This window comes from Sparassis crispa (genome assembly GCF_003851025.1).
Source record: "Sparassis crispa DNA, contig_000002F, whole genome shotgun sequence".
NCBI classification, from domain to species: Eukaryota; Fungi; Basidiomycota; class Agaricomycetes; order Polyporales; family Sparassidaceae; genus Sparassis; species Sparassis crispa.
Window position 1 is genome coordinate 2,618,814 of NW_020939749.1, and position 23,452 is coordinate 2,642,265.

General features: G+C 50.9%; 10 protein-coding genes across 10 annotated transcripts; 3 read left to right on the plus strand and 7 right to left on the minus strand.

The window, feature by feature from the left end:
- Positions 1 to 319: 319 nt before the first annotated feature.
- SCP_0308820 (Diadenosine 5',5'''-P1,P4-tetraphosphate phosphorylase 2) lies at positions 320 to 1,659 on the minus strand (the record flags this gene model as incomplete). The annotated part of the gene is made up of 6 exons (XM_027756268.1): positions 320 to 747; positions 800 to 913; positions 974 to 1,081; positions 1,149 to 1,197; positions 1,285 to 1,473; positions 1,540 to 1,659. 6 exons carry the CDS (start codon positions 1,657 to 1,659, stop codon positions 320 to 322), a joined length of 1,008 nt encoding a protein of 335 aa, XP_027612069.1.
- Positions 1,660 to 2,157: 498 nt separating this feature from the next.
- Positions 2,158 to 3,036, minus strand: SCP_0308830 (hypothetical protein; the record flags this gene model as incomplete). The annotated part of the gene is made up of 4 exons (XM_027756269.1): positions 2,158 to 2,274; positions 2,326 to 2,527; positions 2,583 to 2,673; positions 2,733 to 3,036. The coding sequence occupies 4 exons, from the start codon at positions 3,034 to 3,036 to the stop codon at positions 2,158 to 2,160; spliced, it is 714 nt and encodes a 237-aa protein (XP_027612070.1).
- A 394-nt stretch (positions 3,037 to 3,430) lies between these two features.
- SCP_0308840 (hypothetical protein) lies at positions 3,431 to 5,306 on the minus strand (the record flags this gene model as incomplete). Its single annotated transcript, XM_027756270.1, has 8 exons — positions 3,431 to 3,478; positions 3,532 to 4,021; positions 4,075 to 4,340; positions 4,403 to 4,411; positions 4,468 to 4,639; positions 4,692 to 4,802; positions 4,850 to 5,234; positions 5,285 to 5,306. 8 exons carry the CDS (start codon positions 5,304 to 5,306, stop codon positions 3,431 to 3,433), a joined length of 1,503 nt encoding a protein of 500 aa, XP_027612071.1.
- Positions 5,307 to 5,844: 538 nt separating this feature from the next.
- SCP_0308850 (hypothetical protein) lies at positions 5,845 to 9,142 on the plus strand (the record flags this gene model as incomplete). The annotated part of the gene is made up of 12 exons (XM_027756271.1): positions 5,845 to 6,079; positions 6,131 to 6,217; positions 6,276 to 6,426; positions 6,500 to 6,711; positions 6,760 to 7,004; positions 7,082 to 7,312; positions 7,379 to 7,889; positions 7,945 to 8,067; positions 8,126 to 8,778; positions 8,832 to 8,915; positions 8,969 to 8,987; positions 9,045 to 9,142. The coding sequence occupies 12 exons, from the start codon at positions 5,845 to 5,847 to the stop codon at positions 9,140 to 9,142; spliced, it is 2,649 nt and encodes an 882-aa protein (XP_027612072.1).
- A 572-nt stretch (positions 9,143 to 9,714) lies between these two features.
- On the minus strand, positions 9,715 to 10,648 carry SCP_0308860 (hypothetical protein; the record flags this gene model as incomplete). The annotated part of the gene is made up of 5 exons (XM_027756272.1): positions 9,715 to 9,843; positions 9,901 to 10,065; positions 10,122 to 10,250; positions 10,315 to 10,565; positions 10,633 to 10,648. 5 exons carry the CDS (start codon positions 10,646 to 10,648, stop codon positions 9,715 to 9,717), a joined length of 690 nt encoding a protein of 229 aa, XP_027612073.1.
- A 972-nt stretch (positions 10,649 to 11,620) lies between these two features.
- SCP_0308870 (hypothetical protein) lies at positions 11,621 to 12,118 on the minus strand (the record flags this gene model as incomplete). Its single annotated transcript, XM_027756273.1, has 1 exon — positions 11,621 to 12,118. The coding sequence occupies one exon, from the start codon at positions 12,116 to 12,118 to the stop codon at positions 11,621 to 11,623; it is 498 nt and encodes a 165-aa protein (XP_027612074.1).
- A 250-nt stretch (positions 12,119 to 12,368) lies between these two features.
- SCP_0308880 (GTPase-activating protein) lies at positions 12,369 to 14,419 on the plus strand (the record flags this gene model as incomplete). Its single annotated transcript, XM_027756274.1, has 9 exons — positions 12,369 to 12,888; positions 12,941 to 13,117; positions 13,174 to 13,244; positions 13,293 to 13,487; positions 13,542 to 13,656; positions 13,709 to 13,891; positions 13,959 to 14,086; positions 14,143 to 14,238; positions 14,288 to 14,419. The coding sequence occupies 9 exons, from the start codon at positions 12,369 to 12,371 to the stop codon at positions 14,417 to 14,419; spliced, it is 1,617 nt and encodes a 538-aa protein (XP_027612075.1).
- Positions 14,420 to 14,574: 155 nt separating this feature from the next.
- SCP_0308890 (predicted protein) lies at positions 14,575 to 16,851 on the minus strand (the record flags this gene model as incomplete). Its single annotated transcript, XM_027756275.1, has 6 exons — positions 14,575 to 14,760; positions 14,813 to 14,895; positions 14,949 to 16,485; positions 16,552 to 16,630; positions 16,683 to 16,741; positions 16,792 to 16,851. The coding sequence occupies 6 exons, from the start codon at positions 16,849 to 16,851 to the stop codon at positions 14,575 to 14,577; spliced, it is 2,004 nt and encodes a 667-aa protein (XP_027612076.1).
- Positions 16,852 to 17,251: 400 nt separating this feature from the next.
- Positions 17,252 to 21,175, plus strand: SCP_0308900 (hypothetical protein; the record flags this gene model as incomplete). Its single annotated transcript, XM_027756276.1, has 8 exons — positions 17,252 to 17,487; positions 17,547 to 17,765; positions 17,821 to 18,023; positions 18,088 to 18,188; positions 18,241 to 19,463; positions 19,523 to 20,925; positions 20,985 to 21,026; positions 21,084 to 21,175. 8 exons carry the CDS (start codon positions 17,252 to 17,254, stop codon positions 21,173 to 21,175), a joined length of 3,519 nt encoding a protein of 1,172 aa, XP_027612077.1.
- Positions 21,176 to 21,519: 344 nt separating this feature from the next.
- On the minus strand, positions 21,520 to 23,047 carry SCP_0308910 (predicted protein; the record flags this gene model as incomplete). The annotated part of the gene is made up of 5 exons (XM_027756277.1): positions 21,520 to 21,579; positions 21,630 to 22,316; positions 22,373 to 22,540; positions 22,598 to 22,750; positions 22,805 to 23,047. The coding sequence occupies 5 exons, from the start codon at positions 23,045 to 23,047 to the stop codon at positions 21,520 to 21,522; spliced, it is 1,311 nt and encodes a 436-aa protein (XP_027612078.1).
- Between the last annotated feature and the right edge of the window lie 405 nt (positions 23,048 to 23,452).

The window sequence follows — 23,452 nt, forward strand, 5'->3', positions numbered from 1 at the left end:
CTTGATGTATCGTACCGCTAGGTTTCGCTTGGATAAAACAGCGTATATCTTGTTGACTAGATGAGCGGGAACGTCGGCGGCACGCAGCAACCAATTGCAAAGGGTAAATTTGAATGTTTGAACCCTCAACATCGCGGCTCTAACATCAGTGGTACGTGTAGTAAACGTGTGTTCCACTCGGTTGTATAGACGTGTTCAAATCGGACGAGTCTTTTTTAACCAACTCGTCGTCAATGGTCCCGCTATCTTATGTTCAATAGTGAAAATGATATCTGTGACACATTATGCTCGGATGTATGAAGCCAGTAGATGAGGCCCATCAGTCCGTTTCATGTGAGAATTCTTCCAGCTGTAACTCATGGACGCTCTCCAGTCCAACATCTCTCAATATTTTCCCAACACCCTCCATCTTGACCGCATCTAGCTCTTTCTCACTTTTCACGAGTAACAACCCAGTAAAGCCAAGGGCGTTGACGCTCAGCTGGTCGCCAGTCTTCTGCAGCACGTGGTGTTCTCTCCGCCGGGGTATAACATGCATGTGCTCGAGCGTGAGAACGAAGTTGTATGACGGGGAACCGGGGGGATAATCGCCGTCGTGCCGTATCGTAGAGATAGCGAGATCGAGAAGGGAGAGGAATGCATCGGAAAGGCTTCCTTCGAGGTCACTCCGAGGAACAGAAGCTAGATTCGAGGGCAACCTGCGCACATGATTTGCGTACGGCAAAGTGGTCAGTGAAAAGGGCCGAGCTATGGGGAATGAAGTGTGAGTTATCGGTCGATTTCGCTGACTGAGACTCACTTATGACCTCTATTGATGTCGACCTTGCTAGTCGCTCTATTGGAGGACCGTCATCCTCTATAGGTAGGAACTGCACGTGTTTATGAGGCTGGCTAGCGCCACTTAGGTCTCCACCTAAGCAAAAGCTTCATGTCAAGACCGATGAGACAAGCGGAACAGGAACAAGTCCCGCACAATTGTAGAAGGCGAAAAAGTGACGACCCGCTTGGCGCGCAGCAACAAGGAATGTGTATATTTGAGCAAGCTCTGCGGGTAGCAGTGGTGATGCCTGGGACTTGTACTCTGATTGAAACCAAAAATCAGTGAGCATCATCTCTCCCGCGATCAGGACTATCATTCGCACACGCACCTTTTGTGACTAATAGGATATGGTGTGGCACCACAGAGTATTTGTTCAACTGTTACCAGACGCAGAGGGAAACCGTAGGAGAGTACTTCGCGATCAATGCCCAAGTCTCGTCATCTATAAGCACTCCGCCACGAACCAGAATCACATATTCAGAATCATCTTCCTCGTCTCGGATTTCTCCAAGGTACAAGTTGGGTATGTAGGGTGGCGCAAAGGGATCTGGTTTATGGGCCTTCCCGACTGGCTTGCCTTCTGCTGCAGGGTCAAAGTGAGGCGTCGGGAGTGACGGTTTCTGCTGCAACGCTGTACAGAGGCGTATCTCGAACTGCATTTACCTGTCAGCTTCTATCATCTCACCGAGAGAAGTGAGGAGACAAGTAAGAATGCTAACCTCTATGCCATGATCGTTATGTTTGTACACTGTAGAGGGGAAAAACAGCAAATCTCCAGAGGCGAGAGCTCGCTCAAAGTTGTCGGATAAACTCGCGATTATTGCCGAGTGCGAAGACATCGCAGTCGGGCGTCCGTGGCAGAGCAGATTCAATTATTGGTCTTTCCCTGGTCTTTCCTTGTTATCAAGTTGACGTGCGCAGTCTCTACAAAGCGTGATGGGACGCGATGATGGGTAAGGCGGCAGGCGGACAGTCAAAGAACACGATGTAGACGAGATCGAGATGAGATCATCTACATATGTAGTGGATCCAAATCTAATATACATGCACGTTCAAGTATTAATTACTGCTCATGCATGGCCACGGCCAACCACAATGCCAAAGGCAATCGCACATCAGTCCTGGACTGCGTACAGACAATAATTCGCCATATATACGACCAAATGTACAAGAAAACACGGATGCAACATACTGAGTGTAGTAGTAACTGGTACAGAGAGTCAACTGTGCATGTTGGCTAGGAAAGCAACGAAAGATGAAAGGACTGTCAAAGTAAAGAATGAAGAAATGAACTCAGATGAACCCAGTCATCTGTGAGAGATGAATCAATATCAAGGTTAGGCCTGCCCGCCTCTTCCACGATTGTTCTTGGCTTCTTCCATGACCTCTCCAAGCGCCAATGCCCGCGTATAACATATGGCGGCAACGAGGGACCACAGTGCCCCGTTTGTTCCCTGTCACAAGGAGTCGTGACACAGTTTGAGGTTCAGTTACACAGAACGCACCTCATAATATAACACAGCTAGAAACGCCTGATTGATTAACGCTATGATTCGAACGATGATACTCCTGTGTAGCGCAGTTCCCTTTAAAAATGGTGCGGGATATTCCAGAGCAATCATCGCAAAACCCAATAACATTGAGATAATTGGTATGACAGGCACTTTCACGATGAGGGTGATGAAGACCGCAACTTTCGGTGAGGGCCTAACAACGCGTTACAATCGCACACGAACCAAACAACATAGCATAGTGTACTCACTGGATACCTCCGGGGTCCCGAACAGTGCCTCCGATGAAGTCCCAAAAGAACTTGCGGAAATACAGGGCGAAAAACGAGGCCCACACAGTGTCTGGCGACGGGTCACCGGAAGGTTATATTCTGTTGAATCTCAAGGTCTATGACACTTACAAACTGTCGCAGTCAAAGAGACATAGCGAGAATACTCGTGCCAAACCAGCTTTCCCATGTCGAAGATCTGCGAGACGAAGTGCACTTGTTGTACAGGCGAGATACCGAGCACCGCTCCGGAGAGAAAGAGTAACTCAAACGGAGAAGATGTAAGCTTCTGATGTGAAAGAAGAAGCGAAACCAGCGGGACCAGCGAGCTCAGCTCGTCCAACAAAAGGAAAGGTGAATGGGAGAGCGAAGGAACAAAATGCACACAGCAATGAGGGAAAGTGTGTTCATGGCCGCTTTCATATACCCGTGACATCTCCCGTCGCGAGGACAACAATGCGTGACACCCCGGTCACAACAGTTGGCTTTTGACAACTGCAGCGACCGACGTGCTCGTTAATGATAGCAATGACAAAAACCACCGCTTTACACATGCAAGCACTACTAGAAGTAAGCATCAAGGGACACTGAAGTCGATCCGAGAGAAGGAGGTCCGAGTCCATGTCGAGGAATTAATGTCACGACCATACGCGCGTTACGCGCAAACCTACGTAGATCTACTCACACCTTGTCATTAATTATTCCACTGCAAAGAAACACAACCTGACAACAGCGACAGCAGATATAAGCTTAAATAGACTAGAAAATGACCGTGACATCGACATCGAAGCGTGTTTCAGGATCTTGTCCGTGACATCAGTAGCATCCTCTCAGTTGAGGCCTTTGTCCGCAAGGACTTGAAGAGGTGGAACGATTGGCTGAACGATCTCGGTGAGACGATGCAATGCCACATCGCGAGATACTAATTTACCTCTGCATCTTCCCATCGAAGGTCATCGCGAGGGACCTCCAGATCTGGCCTCGAGTAGCGATACATATCAGCTATTTCCACGAACGTCGATGCTTCCGACACCTGACGACCATGGCCTGGTCCCATGGTTTCGAACTTCATACCAACTGACGGGTCGTGCGAAGGCGGCCTGAGTGTTGGACTCGATTCAAATGAGGCCTGAGACCATCGAGACGCCATCGAGGCAGTTGTCATCCGCTTCTCCGAAACGACAATATCCGAGTCTGCTGCCTTCTCATCTTCTTCATCACCGACTTCGTACGTTCCCAATTCTAAATCCGGATCCTGTATTGGAAGTGCGGGTGTTGGAGCATCTTTCCCCACGGAACGCGTGCGCCTCCGCTTGACGAAGAAATACAGCAAAACGAGCAGGATAACAACTCCAAGGATGGTGCCAAGAACTGCTCCAACTACAGCACCTTGGGACATGCCGGGTGCAGGCTTCATGGAACTAGGTACCATCGTCAACAGAGACGGTAGATTAAAGTGAGGAGACCGTCATACACATTGTTGTTGGGTTGGGTAGGTCCAGTGTTGAAACCGTCACCATCTTGTCCTGTACCAGACGGATTGGGACTGCTTGAAGTGGGAACACTAGAGCCAGTCATACCGGCGACGTTTCCACTACTGGTGACACTTGCCTCCGAACTATTGGACGCCGTATACACAGTTACGTAGTCAACGTCCACGTAGTGTCCTGTGTTGTTTTGTCCGGAGTTACCAGTTACCACGAGACAGTGCATTCCAGCGCCTAGATTCTCTGCGGAGAACTGCGCGAAGACCAGAATTAAGAGAATTCGTCACTATGTATTCAACAGATTGATACACCGACCAGTAATGTCTGATGAAAGACGTCAGTGTGTGTGCGATCAAACCACTTCACTGTTGGAGACGTGCCTGCGCATGCAACTGCCGTACGAAGCCATCGGCCCCTCCATTGATGATCTGAGAGATGTGACCGTTCAAGGTAACGGTGTAGTTTCCATGTTGGGGTGAAACAGTCCCGTATACAGCGACACCATCACCCGAGAAGGAGAGTGACGCCTGAGCCCCGCCTGCATCAGAATAACTGCACTACACGTATTAGCGTGGAGACTGTAGTAAGAGGACACAACACTCACTGCAGTGTATTGTTGTAGAACTGCGAATCGTCGACTAGAGCCCACCTAACGGATGGCGTATACGTGAAGCGCGAGCTCGAGTCGTCGATATTTGTAGTGATCACAGAATCTCTGAGCTGCGTCAGGATCCGATGCCTCAGGAAAGAGCGGTGGCATACCCAGTTGAGCCTATCTGCGTTTCAAGAACAAGGGAGTCGATGTCCATTGGACCAGTTCCAGCATTGCGCAAGACAACATTACGTTGACCCATAGGTAAATTCGAGGTGCCACCCAGGAATTGCCCCACCGTAGAATTAGCAGCTGTAGCATTCGTGTGAGCGACGACATTGTTGTCAACCAAGACGGTGTAGGAGCCATAATCAGGCCTTCGAGCGCCGTACAACCAGATGCCGGTCCCATTGAACGCAAACTCTGCATACGCGCCACCAACAGATGTCGCATGGAATGAGGATTGAGCGTAGAAAGCAGCTAGTGTGTCATTTGCGGGAGTGTCAATCCACGCATTAAGAGGGAAGTAAGTAATTAAAGGAGAGCTGTCGTCAACTGCGTGCACCTTTAGTAGCGGTATCATGCGCGGATGTCATAGAGCTAACCTGAAATATTAAAAGCAGCCATCAAGGCTCAATGGTAGAACCAGCAACCCAAGAAAGAAAAAGAAACAGAAGGCTCTCGCAGAGAAGAAAGTCGTAAATCAGCACGTAGGTCGGAGAGACGCCGTGTTAGTGCTCTGGCTCTTATGCATAGTCATTGAGAAATCATCACGTCTCCCTCCACACAGCCACGACAGAATGCAGCCCAAGGTATGTTTCAGGTTGATGCTTGTGATGCGGCAGGCACGCAGACGTCAGAGAGCAAAAAGTGCTGATACCTCCTGGTATTTTGTGGCTACGTCTCCGACAGCTCGACCTACCGATCCCCAAATTTCCAAAGTACGGGCAAGCATGAAATAGTTTTGCATGGACATTCAGATTCAGACAAACTGAGTCGTGTGAGAGATGATTAATGATTCACGTTGCCATTTCTGTCGCCTCGACAACTTGTCGACAACATCGCCAAACAAGTCACAAGCGCCTGGAATTTGGCTGCTTCTCTGCTTTCCTGGATTTGCACTTTGAAGCTTGGATTCATCATCTGTCTTTGTTGCAGTGCATAAATGCCTCCTGAGAAAGCCAAAGCCAAGACCGCCCATTCCACTTCTCGCGATCTTGTACCGGTTGGCCCAAGGCATCTCTCTGCGAAGAATCAGACCAAGCGAGACGAAAACGGGGACAAACCGACCACAGCTCGCGCACTTGTTCTTCGCAATGGAAAATATGGCGCGCGTGGTACGGGAGAGTTAATGGCCATGGGGAAGATGAGTGGTCGAGAGAAGCTTGACCTATTGGCCGGTAAGCTCTGGTCGAGCAATACGCCCCTAGCTTACCGCAATATTTTCCCAGAGGATCTCATTGAACGCTCGAAGAAAGCGCTGGGCACCCCATTTAGGCTCGAGCGATGCATCAACATGGGTGATTCTCAGCTCAGCGGTACGCATATCGTCATCCGGTTCCACATATACTGCTACTTAACGGCGCTGGATCCTAGCGCAACTCGACGATATCAGCAACTTGCAAGACCCTGATTTGTTTTACGACAAAATTAAGACCGAGGTGTTGGCCCGTGAGCCGCGGTTGGGGAAGGATGCACCTGATCCTCTACGAAGCCGCGATAAGGTTGTCCCAGTTGTAGCATCCAGGTGCGGCTGTTATGTCAGACATACAAGCCACAGGAGTGCTAGACAATTATCTGTTTTCTGTGTGCTCATTCAGGATTCACAATGCATACATGATGGCAGCTGCCTGGAGGCTGGTGGTAGAAACATTGAGTGACTTGGCCGAGGAGGGACTTGAGGACAGTCCCGTCAAATCTCAGCTGAAGAAGAGTGCTGGCTTCAGAGGCCGATATCTTGTTCTCTATGACATCGTCAACACACTTGCTCAAGCCGCTCAAGCGAAGTTTGCGCTTCTGGCTACTACAGCACGTATGCAGCCTATTCACCGATATTGCTGGTGACTTACCCCCATGTCAGCCCATTACGAGCAATACTTCAAAGTTCAAGTAGCGGACGGTAAGCGTGAGTATATTTTTGACTGGGATGGTTTGAAGGCAGTGCACAAGTCCTTCCTCGATTCCATAATTGTCGAGCTATGTCTTCCGGAATCAGCTATCCCTAGGCAGGTCTTGTATCAGATATTGCACGAAGCAATTGAAGAATCTCCTCGTGATGCAAAGCTATTTCCTCAGGCGGTCTGGGATGCAGTCGGAGATCTTTCAGTAGGTATTTCCAAGCGTAGCCCGTGGCTTGTGAAGTGGGTTGTTTGTACGGTCCTCATTCCGATATCGTTCTTTAGGTGATTGTGCAGCTCCTAGAGATGCTGGAGAGCCCGTTGCTCGGTCCTGAAGGGGAAACGTGGAAGAAGGAGACGCGCAAGATGCCTGAGGAGTTTGAGGATTGGGCGGATGCTCAAATTTTCTCTGCAAGGGCTTCCGAGAAATACGCGAACTACGCGGACATGATATTTCCTCTGGAGAAAACTAAAAGTCGCCATGTTCTGGACAATATGTGGAGGCAGGTGGACAGGGTGAGTGAGTCTGATCAGTTCCACTATCATAGCTCTGATGAACAGTTGCTCTGGCGCAACTATTAGAACTACGAAGCCGTTTGCGGCATGGATGTTGATTCCTTGTGGCAGTTGAAAGACATCCGACATCGGGCTCCTCAGTGGCATGCAGTCAGATTTTCTGGTAACAGCAAGTCTTACGACTCCGATTCTGATGGCGGTCGCCCTAAATCCAAGGGTAGTAGAGGCATGGGCTCGAAGGGTCGCAGACTTCCCGCTATCATGAACGGGCCCGCGGACGATAGCGATGCAGATATGCCGGATTTGCAATCTGTTTCTGACTCTTCGAGCGAGTACCAGAGTGAGAGTGATGATGACGAGGACGAATACGACGAGGATGAAGACGAATCTGGGGGGTCGGAAGACGGATACGACACCGACGAGGAGGATGCTCTTCGTGATATGTTGCGGGAAGCTATGGATACTGCTGCAGCCACTCCGGATTTCTTCGACCCTAAGAGTCCTGCTCCGGAGTTTGAAGCATTGGCTGAGGAAAGGAAGGGCAACCCATTTCTGAAGTTGTTGGGTTCTCTCAGAGGTATGTATGACGGAATGACTGCAGATGTCCTTGCGTTATACTCTGGCCGTGTTAGGTCGCATGTTCTCCTCCAATCCGACTTTGAAGACTACTCCTCGCACCGAACCTCGACACCCATTCGCACCAGGAAAGACGGGCGCTGTTCCACGGCCTACTCCCGTCCCACCGTCACCCGCGCGTAAGCATCCTTTCATTTAGATTAGCGTCGTTACTCATTTATACTTATTTACCAATAGCATCACCGAAGAGTCGAAAGGCAACGGTGGAGGCCGTAGAAGATGAAGAGGAACTGGCCGCCGCCGCGAAGAAAAAGAAAAAGAAGCCCAAGAAGAAGAAGAAATCGGCTACCGCGGCTGCTGGGCAGGAACCTGTGGACGTGGCAAATGGTGCGGCAACAGAGCCCACGTCTGTCCAAGCACCGCCGGTCATTGTGACCCCACCTACGCAAGCGAGTAAAGCGAACGGCCAAGCCAATACACCGTCGTCTACAAAGAAATTCAATGCCCCGAAAACACCTGCGAAACCTCCTGCTGTCAATGCCTCGACCACATCACTGCCTCACGTTCCACTTTCTCATGTTCAAACTGCGCAGTCAGCGCACTCCTACCTCACGAGGGAAGGTCTCATGAACCAGAAGGCCAAGGTTAAAGCCAAGCGGGATCCCCTGACTCCCGTCCCAGAGAAGAAGGGCCTATTCAGCCGGTTTAGGAAAGACAAATCTAAGGACAAGGAAAAAGATGCGGAGGCGGAGGAGTCGAAGAAGGGCAGCAAGTTTAGTTTCTTCTCGCGGTTGACCAAGCGGGCAAGGGAAGACATGCACAAGTTATTGGGTACCTCCGAGGACGAAACAAAGGGTATTCAGCCGATGAAGTGGGAGAGCTTCTTGAAGGTCAGCGATCTGTTCAGCTGTCGCTAAAATATTGATAGCAGAATGTTAAGCAGCTCATGCGTGAAATGGGTTTTGAATATGATCCGAGTACCGCCGGTTCTAGCGTCCGCTTCGACCCTCCAGATCCTCGAGATGTGGTGAGTGATTGTAGTTTCTTCGTTATCTGCGCAGCGATGAACTCTTTTGTTAGCCCATCACATTTCACAGGCGTGAGTACAAATTTTCAAAGAAATATTCTACCTGATACTGACTCCACTTGGCTGTAGCACACCCCGACCCCACGCTCTATCCCATATTACTGAAAGAGTTCAGCAAGAAACTGAAGCGACAGTACGGATGGTGCGAAGAGGATTTCTACCGCTGAGCTAATATCTCTGTGGCGCGGTATTGCATGACGTTCTGAGCACATATTGTAACCAGATGTTGTCTAAACTTATCGTAGTGTGCTCGCCGACTGTTGATAGTGTTATCACATCAATTCTCCTCTCTCTGAGCTTTCAGAACTGGTCCGCTAATTGCGGGAAACCTTTTGTCCACGCATTCGTATCGAGAAATTCTTTACGATCGACTTGTCAAAATTGATGATGAGCTCGAGGCTCAGAAGCCTTACTGTACTAGGATTTCTTATCTGTGTATACTGTACGTGGGGTATCGGTATACGCAGCACCTACATTACGACTTGTCCTTATATTAAAATTACGTAGACTGCAATCTTGTTCTGTCGGGCCTTTCCGATCAATTGATGTACAATAATCTCACTGAAGAAGTTCTGCTCACACTGCACGACATTTTGATTGCGAATAGCACCCTGGTATGCAGACAGAGCAAGGTTTGACGTATCAGGTCGCTCAGGCATGGAAGGGGTCAGGAAGGGGTCAGCATCGTCGAGTAAACTCGTAGCTGTTGCGTAGCTTCCGTCGAAGAAAGGGACCAAAATCATACTTGGAATATGGGCCTGCCACGCCAGTCGACCAAGTGTCCCGTACGAACATCAACGTAGTTCGCGTAGTGTTCAGGGGGAAAGCCGAAGAAGCGACGAACACGTTCGCCTACAGTGGGGCCTGGCTGAAAGTGAGTTAGTTTCGACGGTATTATTATAGAGTATTCGAGGCGAGTACATACGTGGCGAGCTCGCAGTGGCTCGTTCAGGTTGACCACATAGGGACTGCGGTTATGATAGTGTTGCCCCGATGTGTGGTTCCCTGAATGATGGTGATGCGGTGGGAATATCAGATGATCTGTGCCGACAGCCGGATGTGTGTCGACATAGTGGTGGCCACTTCCATGCTGGATGGATGTCGGTTTCAGTTTTACTAGGAAAGGGAGGAGCGTAACAGCGATACCTGCCGAGACGGGTCACTGAGGTTTATAACTTGCGGAACGGTTGAAGAGGCATAGTGATGACGACCCGAAGAGTGGGGATTCCCCCGAGAATAGTACGTCGGCGTGGCTGTATTGTACTGTGAATGGTGCTGCAACGGAACACGGAACGACGATAAGTTTCAATCGACATCAGCACCCAACATCATGACTCACATTATTCCCTTGGTCATAGTTCAAGGGGTAGTTATAAGCCGGAACTGAATAGGATCCTGCGGGAACTCTGCTACCGTGTTGATAGCCAACAGGCCGAGAGTAAGAGCGATGGGAATGGTGAGAGTGACCATGCTCGCTCTCGGCGCGACGGTGAGCCTCGCCCGGCAGGTGGGTAGAACCATGGGAGGGTTCACCATACGCGGTATGTCCGGTCGACGGCAGTAGCGGGGGAGGGTAGGGGCAATACGCTGCTGGGTGATAGTTCATGAGCACGGTGTGGCACAGGTAAAGTGCAAGGGCGAGTTTTCTGCCACTCACCTCGGTACTCTTTCATGACTGTGTCGGTGAGCGTTCGAACTAGCCCAGACCTAACTGGACTCTGTTTGCGGCCGATCTGGCTGTGTTACGTGTACGCTCGCTCCAAGTTCATGAGTCGAGGAAGACTAACTATGGATACATTGCGTGGGCCACTGGATGACACCATTATTATAACATGCTTACCTCCCAATGAGCCGCAGTGTCCGTGAGAGACAAATGGCTTATAACTTGCTTAGACGTACATTCATCATTTTAGCCAGGAAAAGCACATACAATCGAATCGTGAGCTCGGCCTAACTATCCTCATAAGAACAGCCGCAGTATTCTGGAAGAAGGCTGTAACACGCCAATCGACGGACAAGCTCGAACGAGGGTGGTTGTACGTGGCAGTTTTGGAGTCAGAACAACGGACAATGAATTGATCCAAGTCCTCAGAAATAGTTTGACATCTAAGGGCAGAACGTCGAGCAATATATGCATCACGAGGTATCAAATTACTGTGGTGTACAAAAAAATACAGCAGTGTCTATGAGATAAATGTCAACGAGATGAGTTGCTGATCAGGGGACAAACTCACAGTGCTACATGACAACCTATGAGGGACGATGTACCTTAGTCGATAGCCACAAACAAAAACAACTGGAAAGCCACCCACAGCAATGAAGAACAACGAAGATATCGACATTAACTAGTAATACAGGACTGTAGTACGACAGGAAAGGCTCAGAAATTGAGGTCCGAGACGCCTACATTAGCGCCTGTCCGTACGGAAAAGCACATCAGCTTCTGCTTGGTTGGATACATGATTAAATGAAGGGAGAAAGTGCACGCACGCAAGTAATTCTGTCCAAAGCGATGACAAACCCGACGGTGACCTCCAGGACATGATGTGTGAGCTCGACATGTGCATTCTGATACCTCCCCAGGGAGCGAACCAAACGTCAATTTTTGACGACGGATCGTCGCAGTGGTATGCATGGCCGCAGGATTATAATCGATATCCGGACTGGCCGTAGCTGGCATATGGGTACGGAGATGGGTGATGGAATGGTGAGAGGTGGGAGAGGTGAGAGTGGTGAGAATGAATCGACTCCGTATCAGAATGCGGGTGTCCCTCGTGATGATGACGGTGCGTGTGTGAGGGCTGCAAGTAGATAGTAGTCGGAGGATTCGGAGATGGAGGGATGTACGGGTATGGCTGCTGCAAAGGATATGTCTGAGGGTACGAATATCCTTGCGGGTATCCTTGCGGGTATCCTTGCGAGTATCCTTGCGGGTATCCTTGCGGGTATGAGTATGGCTGAGGGTATGATGGATATGCATACGCATACGGCTGCGCGTATGCATACGATGAAGGATATGTCGTCGCGAGCCCCGAGTAGGGGATGGTGGATAGAGAATATGGGTTATAGGCGGAAGAATAGCGATACGGACTCGCGAAAGACGTAGGATAGGTCGAATATGTGGTGGGATAGTAGTAACTCATAGTTCAGATTGAGTGAGAGTGCGTGCGGCTGGGGCGCTTTATCATGGACGCGTTACGCCCAGGCCCAGTCTACCCGGTTGCCCCAGGTGTCGGTTGCCGTCTAGAACACAATCGGAGCATGAATGGGCTGGGAACAGTGCTCCCTGAGTTCAAATATTTCAGCCCAGACAACGCCAGACTTCTTCCCAGTTATGTATCCTCATTCTAATCAATATGTGCATACCGTGTGCGCGACCATGTTTACAGCGCCATGGCTGCTCGTCCTCCACCAGCTCGTCCACACATTGGTTTGAATCCATCCCATCGCTTCTCGTCATACTCTGCTACAGATTGGGCCGAGGATGATGCCTGGGACAGTGCCTCGGATTCAGAATCTCAGAGTTCTGCTACGTGGAAACGCCCTTCCAATGCCGGATCGTCAACCACCGCTCCGAAACCAGTTCCCAAGCCAGTCCGCAATAATTCATCCACTACTCTAGCTTTCTCATATACCCATGTCCATGCTCCGAGTCCTAGCTCCTATCCGCCGAGACAGGAATCCACCCATAAGAATGGTTGGACTATGGTCTCGAAAACGACCGCCCACCGAGGTAGTCTCGATGCCCGCGAATCGTCCAAGCCGAGCGGAGCAAATACATACGATGATGTCGAGGGTGACATGATTATTGGTGACCTAGATCCAGAGTTATTAGAGCGCACCGCTATACCCCACCATAAACCCAGGCAAGATCAAGGTTCCATACGAGATGACGTTGAAGAAATTGTCAACGGTACACTCAGTGCCTCTCCTAGCGTTGCATTCGCCCCTCATCCAAAAGTTAGATCCATCGCATCTCGTTCGTTCGCGCCCTGAGAAACGATCTAGTTCCCAATCCCGCTCGGCAGTAGATTCACCACCCTCCGATTCTGCTTCTGAGAAGTTGAATCGCGAACGCTCAATACGAACGAACAAGCGCCGGAGATTCATTGACTGTATTACTTCTGAGGATGTTAACATGGGTGCGTGTCACCATAGCTCAAAAATTAAGTCCAGTATCCACATATCTTCTACTAAGCGCAACTACGGAAACTTGCATGGAACGGGGTGCCGAGTGACCTTCGGCCAGTAGCATGGCCCTTACTCCTTGTACGCGCCATACATTCGACGGCTTGCCTTGCTTGACATTGTCTGCAGGGCTATCTCCCTTTACCTGCACCTCTCCGTTCATCTACTCTTGCACGAAAGCGACAGGAATATCAGTCGCTTGTGGAGCTTGCCTTTGCGCGAAATCGGGATGGCCTTGACCAGCAAATATGGCACCAAATTGAGATTGATGTTCCTCGTACGAGGCCAGGCATACAGTTATGGATGCAGGCTTGCACTCAGCGAGTGTGTCCCTAGAGCGTACATGTTCAGTGATATCATACTGATGGTTCGAGTCAGAGCTTGGAGCGGATACTTTATGTCTGGGCGATCCGACACCCCGCTAGCGGGTATGTACAAGGCATAAACGATCTTGCCACGCCTTTCTTCCAAGTTTTCCTGTCAGCATACATCGGTAGGCTACTTCTTCCCCACTCTTTCAGCATCATCGTCTACAAGTTCAACAGATTCGGACCCGGAAGAGTTTGACCCGGCGCTCTTACCTGGGAACATCTTGAACGCAATTGAAGCGGACACCTTCTGGTGTCTCTCTCGCCTACTTGATGGGATCCAGGATAACTATATTGCGACTCAGCCTGGCATTCAACGAAGCGTTAAACGAATGGCAGAGCTCGTGGCGCGCATTGATCGTATGTCCGGTTCAGCTCTTATTCGCGATTTCCGCTCACGGTATACTTTGGCCGTGTTGATATGTAGCACCGCTAGCGGCACATCTAGAAGCGGAGAATGTCGAATTCATGCAATTCGCTTTCCGTTGGATGAATTGTCTCTTGATGCGAGAAATCAGTGTGCAAAATACGATCCGGATGTGGGATACCTATCTGGTGCGTAATGATCACATTCGACGACCGATAACATTCGTTGTCTGATTCTTCAACAGGCCGAAGGTCCAGATGCATTTTCGCAGTTCCATCTCTATGTCTGTTCTGCGTTTCTGGTCAGGTGGAGTAAGAAGTTGCAAGAGATGGATTTTCAGGTACCGTCAATGTGCAATACACCCACTCTCGGCTTACGCTTCATCGTAGGGCATAATCATGTTCTTGCAGTCCTTGCCCACACAAGGATGGACAGACTATGAGATAGAGATGCTGTTGAGCGAAGCATTCGTGCATTATTCGACATGGCACAATGCGCAGAGTCACTTCCACGCCAAGTAGGTTTTATGCGAGTGGACGTATTGATACCACTTCTTGCGTTTGGACGGTCGGTGTAAGCTGTCACGTAGACCACCTATTTATTCATCACACTCACGAACCCGGAGTCCGCGGCGCATGTATCAATCATATGCATATAACATGTGTATGAACATCTATCATGGCGTGTCCGACTTGGCCCGCACGAATTCAATCTCGCGATCCAAAGCGAGTTTCAGGGCACTGGCTTGGTCTTCTGTTTTCGTTCGTACCCGGAACGGCGTCGCCGTACCCTCGTCGTGTCCTATGAATGAGACCATGTTACGCTTCGCTGAAGCATTCATGCCCGAGTAGAGCTTAAAGTTCTGCGAATGGCCAGTTCAGTAGATGGCACCACCACGTTGCTGAAACACGTACGATGGTGACCTTGCCCGTGCTAGTATTCCGTAGCAACATCCTGCGAGCACCAGTCAACTTATTCCTTTTCAGTCGCAAGATACCTGTTCAATTCGCAATCAGACCATTACCAACACACGGCGGACATTTGACTCGCCTACGCCCATATCACTCCATTTGTCCTTGCCGTCCTTGTCCTTCACCATCTTGAAAACCTTACTCCTAACTTCATGCGTTGCTTCCTCATTTTCTTCTCCTTCTCCTTCTAGGTCATGGACGGATGATGATGATGACATGAGGATTTGCGCAGGCTCTGCACCTTCGCCTTCCGTGTCTGGAGCAGGGGTGCCTTCCATGGAGCCAATGGAACCGGTGCTAGGTTGCGCCTCCAGGCTACTACTGCGGCTGGTCTCTGCGGTCTGAGGCGGCGCCAAGAAGAATCCTGGGAGCTTCGCCGTGGATGTGGATGTAGATGTAGATGCTGAGGCCTCCAGATCCGGTGACCTCGGTGGGCTGCCGAATCCAAATCCGACAGGATTGCCTATACTCCCGCTGCTCTTGCTGAGGCCGTTGAAGACCGACGGCCTGCTGGGAGAACCAGACCCGAACGTGAGGGCGCTGTTGCTGCTGCCCGGTGCAGACTTCTCCGGAGTACCGAACACGGATGGGCCACCAAACAGACTTCCTGTGCCGACCTCTCTGTCTTTCTCGTCTGCCCGCTTCGCAAACAAATTACTAGAGAAAGCGGATGGCGAACTGGTCGCTCCAAAAAATGCCGAAATGCTCGAAGAGCTAGTATCCCCCTTGCTCGGTGAGGATGGCGCGGGGTTGAAGGTGAATGTGGGTTGTTCGGGTGTTGCAGAGAAGCTTGGTGATGAGCCAGAAGAACCGAAAACAAATGCGGACTTCGGAGGTGCTGGCCCTGACGATGATTGAGCATCTGGAGAGTGCGTAGGACTGGCAAAGGAGAGAGCGGTCGGGGGAGTGGTACCAGCACCTTCGCGTTTAGCACTGGTAGTATTCCAGGATGATGCACTGTCTGAGAGAGGCTTGAATCCCGCAAAACTCTCTGGGGGTGTGGGCATCGAGGTGGGCTCTTTCTGGGATAGTGACGTCACGGGAGGTGTAACGCTTGATGGTTTGCTCGCGAAGGTAGCCTCCGCAGATGATGGACCCGCACTCGCACCTGCTACGGTATCGAGTCCGTGGATCTCTTTAACTTTTGCGTCATACTCTGTTTGGACGGACACGCGGTAAGACTTGTATAGCTCCGCCAGGTCTGCCACATCAGTGAATGGATCGTCCTCGATGGCCTTGGACACCGCTGACAAGAACGAGATGTTAAGACCGCGGAAATTAACGAGTAACTTTACTTCGGCCCGGAATTCTTCATCCTCTGCATCAGAGGACGGGCTGCTCGGTAATGTAGGTTGGGAAGGTGGGGCAGACGACGAGCCTGACATGAACCCGGAGGCTTTTGTGGCAGGAGATGCCGAGGCTGCCGCTGTTGGGAATGATGTAGACGCTGTTGTCCCAAAAGCAGACGAGTAAGATGAGAAGGCAGTGGTCGTAGGAACTGCCTGTGGTTTAGGGGAGTCTGACAATATGGGACTGGCAGTGAAGGTGAAAGGCGCAGAGTTGGATGCTGCTCCCCCAAATCCGGAAAATCCAGGAAATTTGGGTGTGCTGAAAGGCTAGCAGGTCGTAAGATGAACTTCGGTTAACAACAAAACTTTCTGACACAGTCACCGCTGACATACCTCTGGGGTAGGAGGAGCAGATGGAGAAGGGGACGTCGCCGCACTTCCCGCTAATGACCGCTTAGGGAGAGCCTTAATTCTAACACCACGCGCATAAATAACGAGACTCGTGGGCATAAAGCTACACGTACTTCCTAGTCGCTAGCACACTTTCATCTGCCTTCCTGAAACCTTCGGGTGGCGGAACTTCCTACACCTTCCATCTGCATTAAGCAACGGCAGAGAGGCGAGCAAACGCACCTCAACATCATCATCGTCCGCGTCGTCCTTTGAGATCTGTTTTTCTGCGCCTCGCTTCATGGCAAGCAGAAAGAGGAGAAAGAGAGCGTCGCGGTGTATAATGAGCCGCGCGCTGCAACGCGTTTCTTGTTGAGAGGGCACGTGCAGCTTGTGAGCGGGACCAGTTCGGGACCAGTTCGGCTGGCTAACCGAACCGGGAAGCGGCACCCGAAAGCGAGGCAATCCTCACGAAGAAATGTCAAGTTTGCATGTATCACTCCGGCTTTTGATACGAACCAGAATGTTTCTCGTTCTAAGACATGTTTTCCGGGGAAGAGACCGCCGGGAGCGTGGGCCGATCCGACAATATAAGAACGTTATACCGCTGCTATCCGAGTCTGCCAGAGATACAATTCCCGTTACGTAAGCACTAAACTGCTGTTGTAGCGCGCCTGGACGGCTCCCCAAGTCTCTCCTAACCATGTCGTCCTCGTCGACCACCGCCTGTTCGAGATCGCCTTCACCGTCACCAGCGACACCAGATTCGTCAGACACGCTCGAACCAGTTGTCACTCAGGAGGAGCTCGTGGCTTGGTGTAATTCACTATCGTCCGGCTTTCTCGTCGGAGATGAAGCGCAGTTCCTCGACAACGACAAGAGGGAGCAAGGACAAATCCTGGACTTAGAGGACTTGTTGCAAGTCACTGCGTATGAGGAGTGCGTACTTGTTAATTGGCATACGTGTGACGCTGCAACAGACATTCCGTCCGTAGCAGCTCTCCCCCGCCCGCTCAGGAGTACAAGTTCCCGTCCCCCGATTCTGCTGCTCTTTCTGGTGCATCGTCGCCATCGTCTCTCGAAATCTCCGATTTACTTGCGCGCCCGCGTGGCTCGGGCTCAATGAAGCCGATCCCTCCCCCACCTTCGCAACCTCGCAGAGATCCCTCCATCGTTGCACAGCGTGTGGTCTATCCGTCGAAGGACTCATGCTACAAGTACGTCACAGGCTATCTTACTTCTATCGTTAGCAGCTAATGACGCTTGTCTTAGTCTTCCTATCCTGATCCCCAGCATCCCCGAAGGCGGTACCAAATCTCGGGTTGAGACCCAGGTGCGATTGACCGTCGACTTAGCTCATGCGAGCGCGTCTTCAGGAGAGCCCTTCAAGTATGACCGAGTAGGAAGTTGGAAGTGGCTCAGATTGCCCAAGGGCACCTCCACCAAGAGGAGAACGCGTAAGGAGGGCAAAGTCGGTGAGTGCGAGCGTATCTTCAACAACGTACGAAAATTCCTAATTACTTACATTTTCATTCCTAGAAACACAAGTAGACGACACACTCTATCTTACGGCCGAAGTGACGTGTGCATCTTCTCCTCATACTCCTGTGACCTGCTGCGCGAGTTGTCAAACGCGAGAGGTCCGTATATGCTATCTATTTTCTTCTAACTCTCATTCATGTCTTTGTATAGGCAAAGAGAGTTGCGAGAAAAATTGCAGCGCGTGTCAGGCCCGCTCGTTCTGATTCAGACTCTCCGGATGAGGCTAGGACCATCCCTGGGCGAGGCAAACACGAAGATACCTCAAATCTCCTCCAATTCAACTGCCCTGAAGTAATGGATTTCTCCACTGGTTCGGTGGTCCTTCCTCTGCGTATCACTTGCTACTGCCGTCACCATCGGGAGAAGGTGGGGTTCAACGTGCACTTCTCTATGTTGGACCGCACGGGACGCATCGTGGGGACAGGAACAACCAGGCCAATCATGATCACCGACGACCACAAGAGCACAGGCGTCAATTCCAAGTCGGCCACTCTGTTGGGTGGTTTCGAAAGGTCGCAGATTGACCGGTCTTCCAGGGTTGCAGGCGACTCAGAGAAGCGACCTACGAAGCGGAAGATTCGTGAAGGATCCGACCGCACCAAGAAGCGGACTAAGCCTTACGATGTTGGCCGCAGTGCTGGCCGAGGTTCCCAAAACACCAGCGATGGCAGTCTGGATTCACCTAAAACACCTAGTTCTACCTTCGTGAGCAGACCAACGTCCCCTCTGCACTCTCTTGCGTCAAGTGTGCTCTCGCAGCCGGGCCCGAGCAGACAACTCACGTCAAGTCGTTTGGATCACAGTCGTACTCACTCAGCCTCCACGGCTGTTGAGCCAGTATTCGATATTTCTCAGTCTGTCGGACAGCTGTCGTCAACAAGGTTCGATCCGGATATCAGTCTACCTTCACAAATTAGTGTCCAGAGCGTCTCGCTTGATCAATTGGCAAACTCGTTTTTACCTACCACTCCTTCCTCGCCGATTCCATTGGCCCTTAATCCAGTCCAGACTTTGAACGTCCCTCGACCGCCGTCAATGTCATTTACACTATTTAAGCATGACCCTCCTCCATCAATTTCGAGTCTTCCTCCCCCAAGGATACACCGTCTGATTCCGTCGTCTGGTCCTACGTACGGTGGAATCGAAGTGACTGTGCTAGGCGCCAATTTCCATACTTCTATGCAGTTAAACTGTGTCTTTGGTGGTTCACCAGCGAGTTCGACCCAACGCTGGAGTGACAACACCTTGGTGTGTCTACTGCCACCCAGTACGAACCCGGGTGTTGTTCCGGTCTGGTTCGATGGCATACCGAAAGAGGAGAACGGTACTCCTGCTTGCCTGTTTGCATACACCGATGAGACCGATAGAGCATTGTGCGTTTTTTGGTCCTTTTTTGGCGTGCATTTGGTGTTACTAATAAGATGATATTCAGGATGGAACTAGCTCTGCAAGTGGTAGGGCTGAAGATGACCGGCAAGATTGAGGATGCTCGGAATGTCGCCATGCGTATTGTGAGCAACACGGACTCGAACGACTCCGGAAGCGGCATAGCAGCAAGTGATGCCATGCAGCTTGCTAATGATAGTGCCACGCGATCTCTCGATATTCGTCGTGTTCTCCTTAGCCGTGCTGGTGACAACGGCGACTTTGAATCACTCATCTTGGATTTCCTCTCCATCCTTGATGTTCCCGTGCCTGTACAAACAGCTTCGCTTTCGTCTTCCATCTCCCACCAGTCTGGAAGTGGGCAGACTCTGCTTCATCTGGCAACCTTCTTGAACTTCCCGACCCTCGTATCCTTCTTAGTATCTCACGAGATCGACGTCGATGCTCGTGATAGGAATGGTTGCACCGCTCTGTGCCTAGCAGCCATCGTGAAATCGACTCAATGCGCTAAGATTCTCACTGACGCCGGTGCATCCTTTGATATTGTCAATGCGTGGGGTAAGACACCAGCGCAGATTGCACCGTCCGGCTTCTTCGACTTTGTATCATCCGAGAGTGGCCACACCGACCAAGGTTGCGATGCTGATGACAGTCTTGACGATGAATCGGCCTGGGGGGATGTGGAGGACCACACCGATGACGAAGTGGAGGTCAAGCAGGTAAGACGTCATCATCCTCGCAAGTTCCTCCACCGGATGCGCAAAACTATACATCCTCCTGCTGAGTCTGACAAGGACACGGAGCAACGTCCCGCAGCTACGCAGAAGTCAGAGGAGAAGAAGGAGCTGAAGCTTCAAGACGAGAAGCAGGCCGTCGCTCCATTCATGGAGACTTTATTCCGTACCTTGGCTCAGTTGCAGCACCCCCAAGGAATGATCCCAAATATGCCAAACCTACCGCCTCTTCACTTACCTCAAATTCGTGGTATCCCGGGTATTCCGGCGTGGAATGCTCTTTCCCAAATGCCTGCTGTCTTCCCAGTATTTGTACCGATCCCTGCCTTGTCGGCTATTTTTGGCGAAAAGCGCGCTGGGGAAGTGCAGTCGGAAGGAACTCCAGGCACCAATGGTCAAGCATGGTTGGGTATGCTTACTGTTCAGGATTGGCGAGCGATCTGGGAAAAGTGGATGACGCAAGTCTCCATGTCAGCGAAGGAAACCACGGAGTTTCCGCCTCCTGCATATACACCGAGGTCTGAAGGAACCGATGCTACCGCAGTCGAAGTACGCGAAGACGATTTACCCTCTGTGGGTGCTTCGTCCGCAACCGCCGACAGAGTCGTTGCTCGCCATGTTGGATACAATGAAGACATGCCTATACCTGAACAGGAAGTTAACGCTTATGCGTATAGACCAGCGCGTAAGCCCTCCCGTAGGTCGCAGAAGAAGAGTAAGTTGCTACTCGCTGTAGAGTTCGCGGATTGTTAATTTCATCTGTCTGCATTGTAGGTGACCGTATGCTTGTGCTGTTCTGGATTCCAATTCTTCTCAGTGAGTTTTCTGATCGTCTCGTAACTGCTGCTGCTACTTACTGACGGTTCATTCTAGTTGGTGTTGCGTGGGCTTTCCTGCACTTCGCGCGCGTTGCTTTTCATGCTACGAGGGCAGTCGTCGGCTATAAAGCCGGACTGCGGGTATGAGGCGCCTTAGCAGCTGCTCTGGTATGCTCATATACCATTCTGGGATTACCCTTGCAGCGTGCACTTTCGTGGATACATTAGATTCTGCTTAGATGTGTTGTAGGACACTATAAGACACGGTACTGCGGACGTATAGGCGTTCGCCTGAAAGTTATTGCTATTGTACAACCCGCGTAGATACACGTTGGAATGTCGTGTTTTTAAATATGTTTGCATTACAGCAGTCAAGCAACGATGGCGATGATCAAATTAAATCTTGTGCAGCGAGTTCCCTGACCGGGCCTGACGCATATCTGAACCGAGTTCACAGAATTTGTACAGTGTTTTTCTATTCAGGTATTCCTCTACAAAGCTGAACGTCCGACGAAGCCCTTGACCCTCCACATCGAGTCGAGATCCTCAAGCTGGAGAGTTCAGCTAACATTGACCCACCATGGTTGAGACGACAACGTACCAGTTTCGCGAAGCCTTCTTCGCGTATTACCTTCGCTACAAGGTTCTCGAGATCCCTCCGGGGAAGATTGTATAATGTCGGTATTTCGTTTAGAGATGTCAGGAAGGCTTGTTTCTCGGAATCAGCGCTGAGCGGGGCAGGATGGCTTGGATCTAGGCTGGGAGCGTGGACAGATGGAAGAGTAACAAGAATAGGTGAAGGCGCAGCAGGCGGCGCCATATTCCGAGTAGTAGTGACAGCAGAAGAAGGCGGGTCCGAGCTGACGAGAGAATTCGGGCTGCCATGGCGTGGTAGAGACGAGGTGTAATATGCGCCCAACCTTTCGAGGGGTCTTGCTTGGGAGTCTGCCCCGGGATCAGTCGGAAGGCCCGAGCAGTCAGTTATCGCAGAAGATGGTCTGGAAGGTGGATGCATGTCGGAGACGAAAGGTATGATAGAAGATCGTTGATGAGCAAGGGCGGCAGACTGCGGAGGTGCTTCAGCAAGGTGGGATTGTGCACGGTTTTGTTCAAGACTCGTCGCGTGTTGGTTCAACGAGTTTTGTGGATGGTGAAAGGGCTTGCTAAGATCATCCTGCATAGTCCATGGAGAAGATATGGTGGCTGAGGATCGAAGTGGAGTGTCTACCCGCCGAGATGGAGTGCTGGCGTTCACTTGGCTGAAAATCTGAACTTGAGTCATTGCGGGCTGTATATCTGATCAGCATCTGTGAGATGATACTTGAGCTTGAGCCGTAAATTTACAATAGAGGAGACAGATCCTGGCTGCGTCATTGTGGTGGCTTTCGTCGCATTCCGAACAGCAGGAGCAGGAGCAGGAGTCAACTTGCAAGGGCAAATGAAGCGGATTGAGTCAATAAAGGCAGCTGCAGATGCAGCAGATTGGAAGGTAATCTGAAAACGTCGATATGTCTGTGGTAGTACGCTTCCTGAGAGACGTACCCGCAAGGATCAGTAATGGTTGCGTACCGGTGTTGTCCCAAGTGGATAGGCGCGAGGATGCAGGTAGCGGACGCCAACGACAGCGTCGCGGTAGACGGCTTTGAGGGGCAAGCCCTGAGCAGTTGATCCCTGGCTTATAGATGACGGTAAGGACGAAAAAGACAGCAGTTCAAGGTCTTCCTGTGTTAGACGTTTATCGTCAATCTCCACCCTTCCTGAGTATTTTAGCCTTACAAAGACCACTTCTCGCTGATCTGCATTCGCAGAATCAGTTTGGGAGTCCAACGACCACAATACTCGGAGTCGGAAGGACTCAAGATCTCCGCCTGGCGATTTTTTCACGTCTAGTGCTAGACGTAGGATCGGATTGACAAAGTGTTGCCATTCTTCGGGGCCGACAGCACCAGAAGGCTGAGGATAAGAGCGAGAATACTTGACGAGGTGGTAAGTGGTCGTTGCTGTATTTGAAAAAGACATGCTGCGAGGCAGATTCGGGCCAGGCCAAGCGTCTCCCGTAGGCAAACTACAAGCTGATCCTCATGAGGCGGGGGCCCGGTAGTGGAGACGCGATCATCAAGAGGCATGCACAAATCAAATTCCGCACACGAGGTCAGAAAATCCAGTTAAGGACCTTCAAGCCCCCCCCCCCCGTGGGAATTTCCCACGCCCTATATATGGAAGGTGGTTGCCATAAAGAGGAGCTACAAAAAAGGATTACATAAGTATGTCACCTGTTACCTCTGTGACCCGACATCACACCCACTAAGCGCCCGACCCCGACCCCGCACCCCCGCCGCCGGCCGAACACCATCCCCTGATACGCATTGCAAGCTCTCCTTTGCGATAGGTTTCACCTGTAAGGCATGGAACTCATGAGAGTAA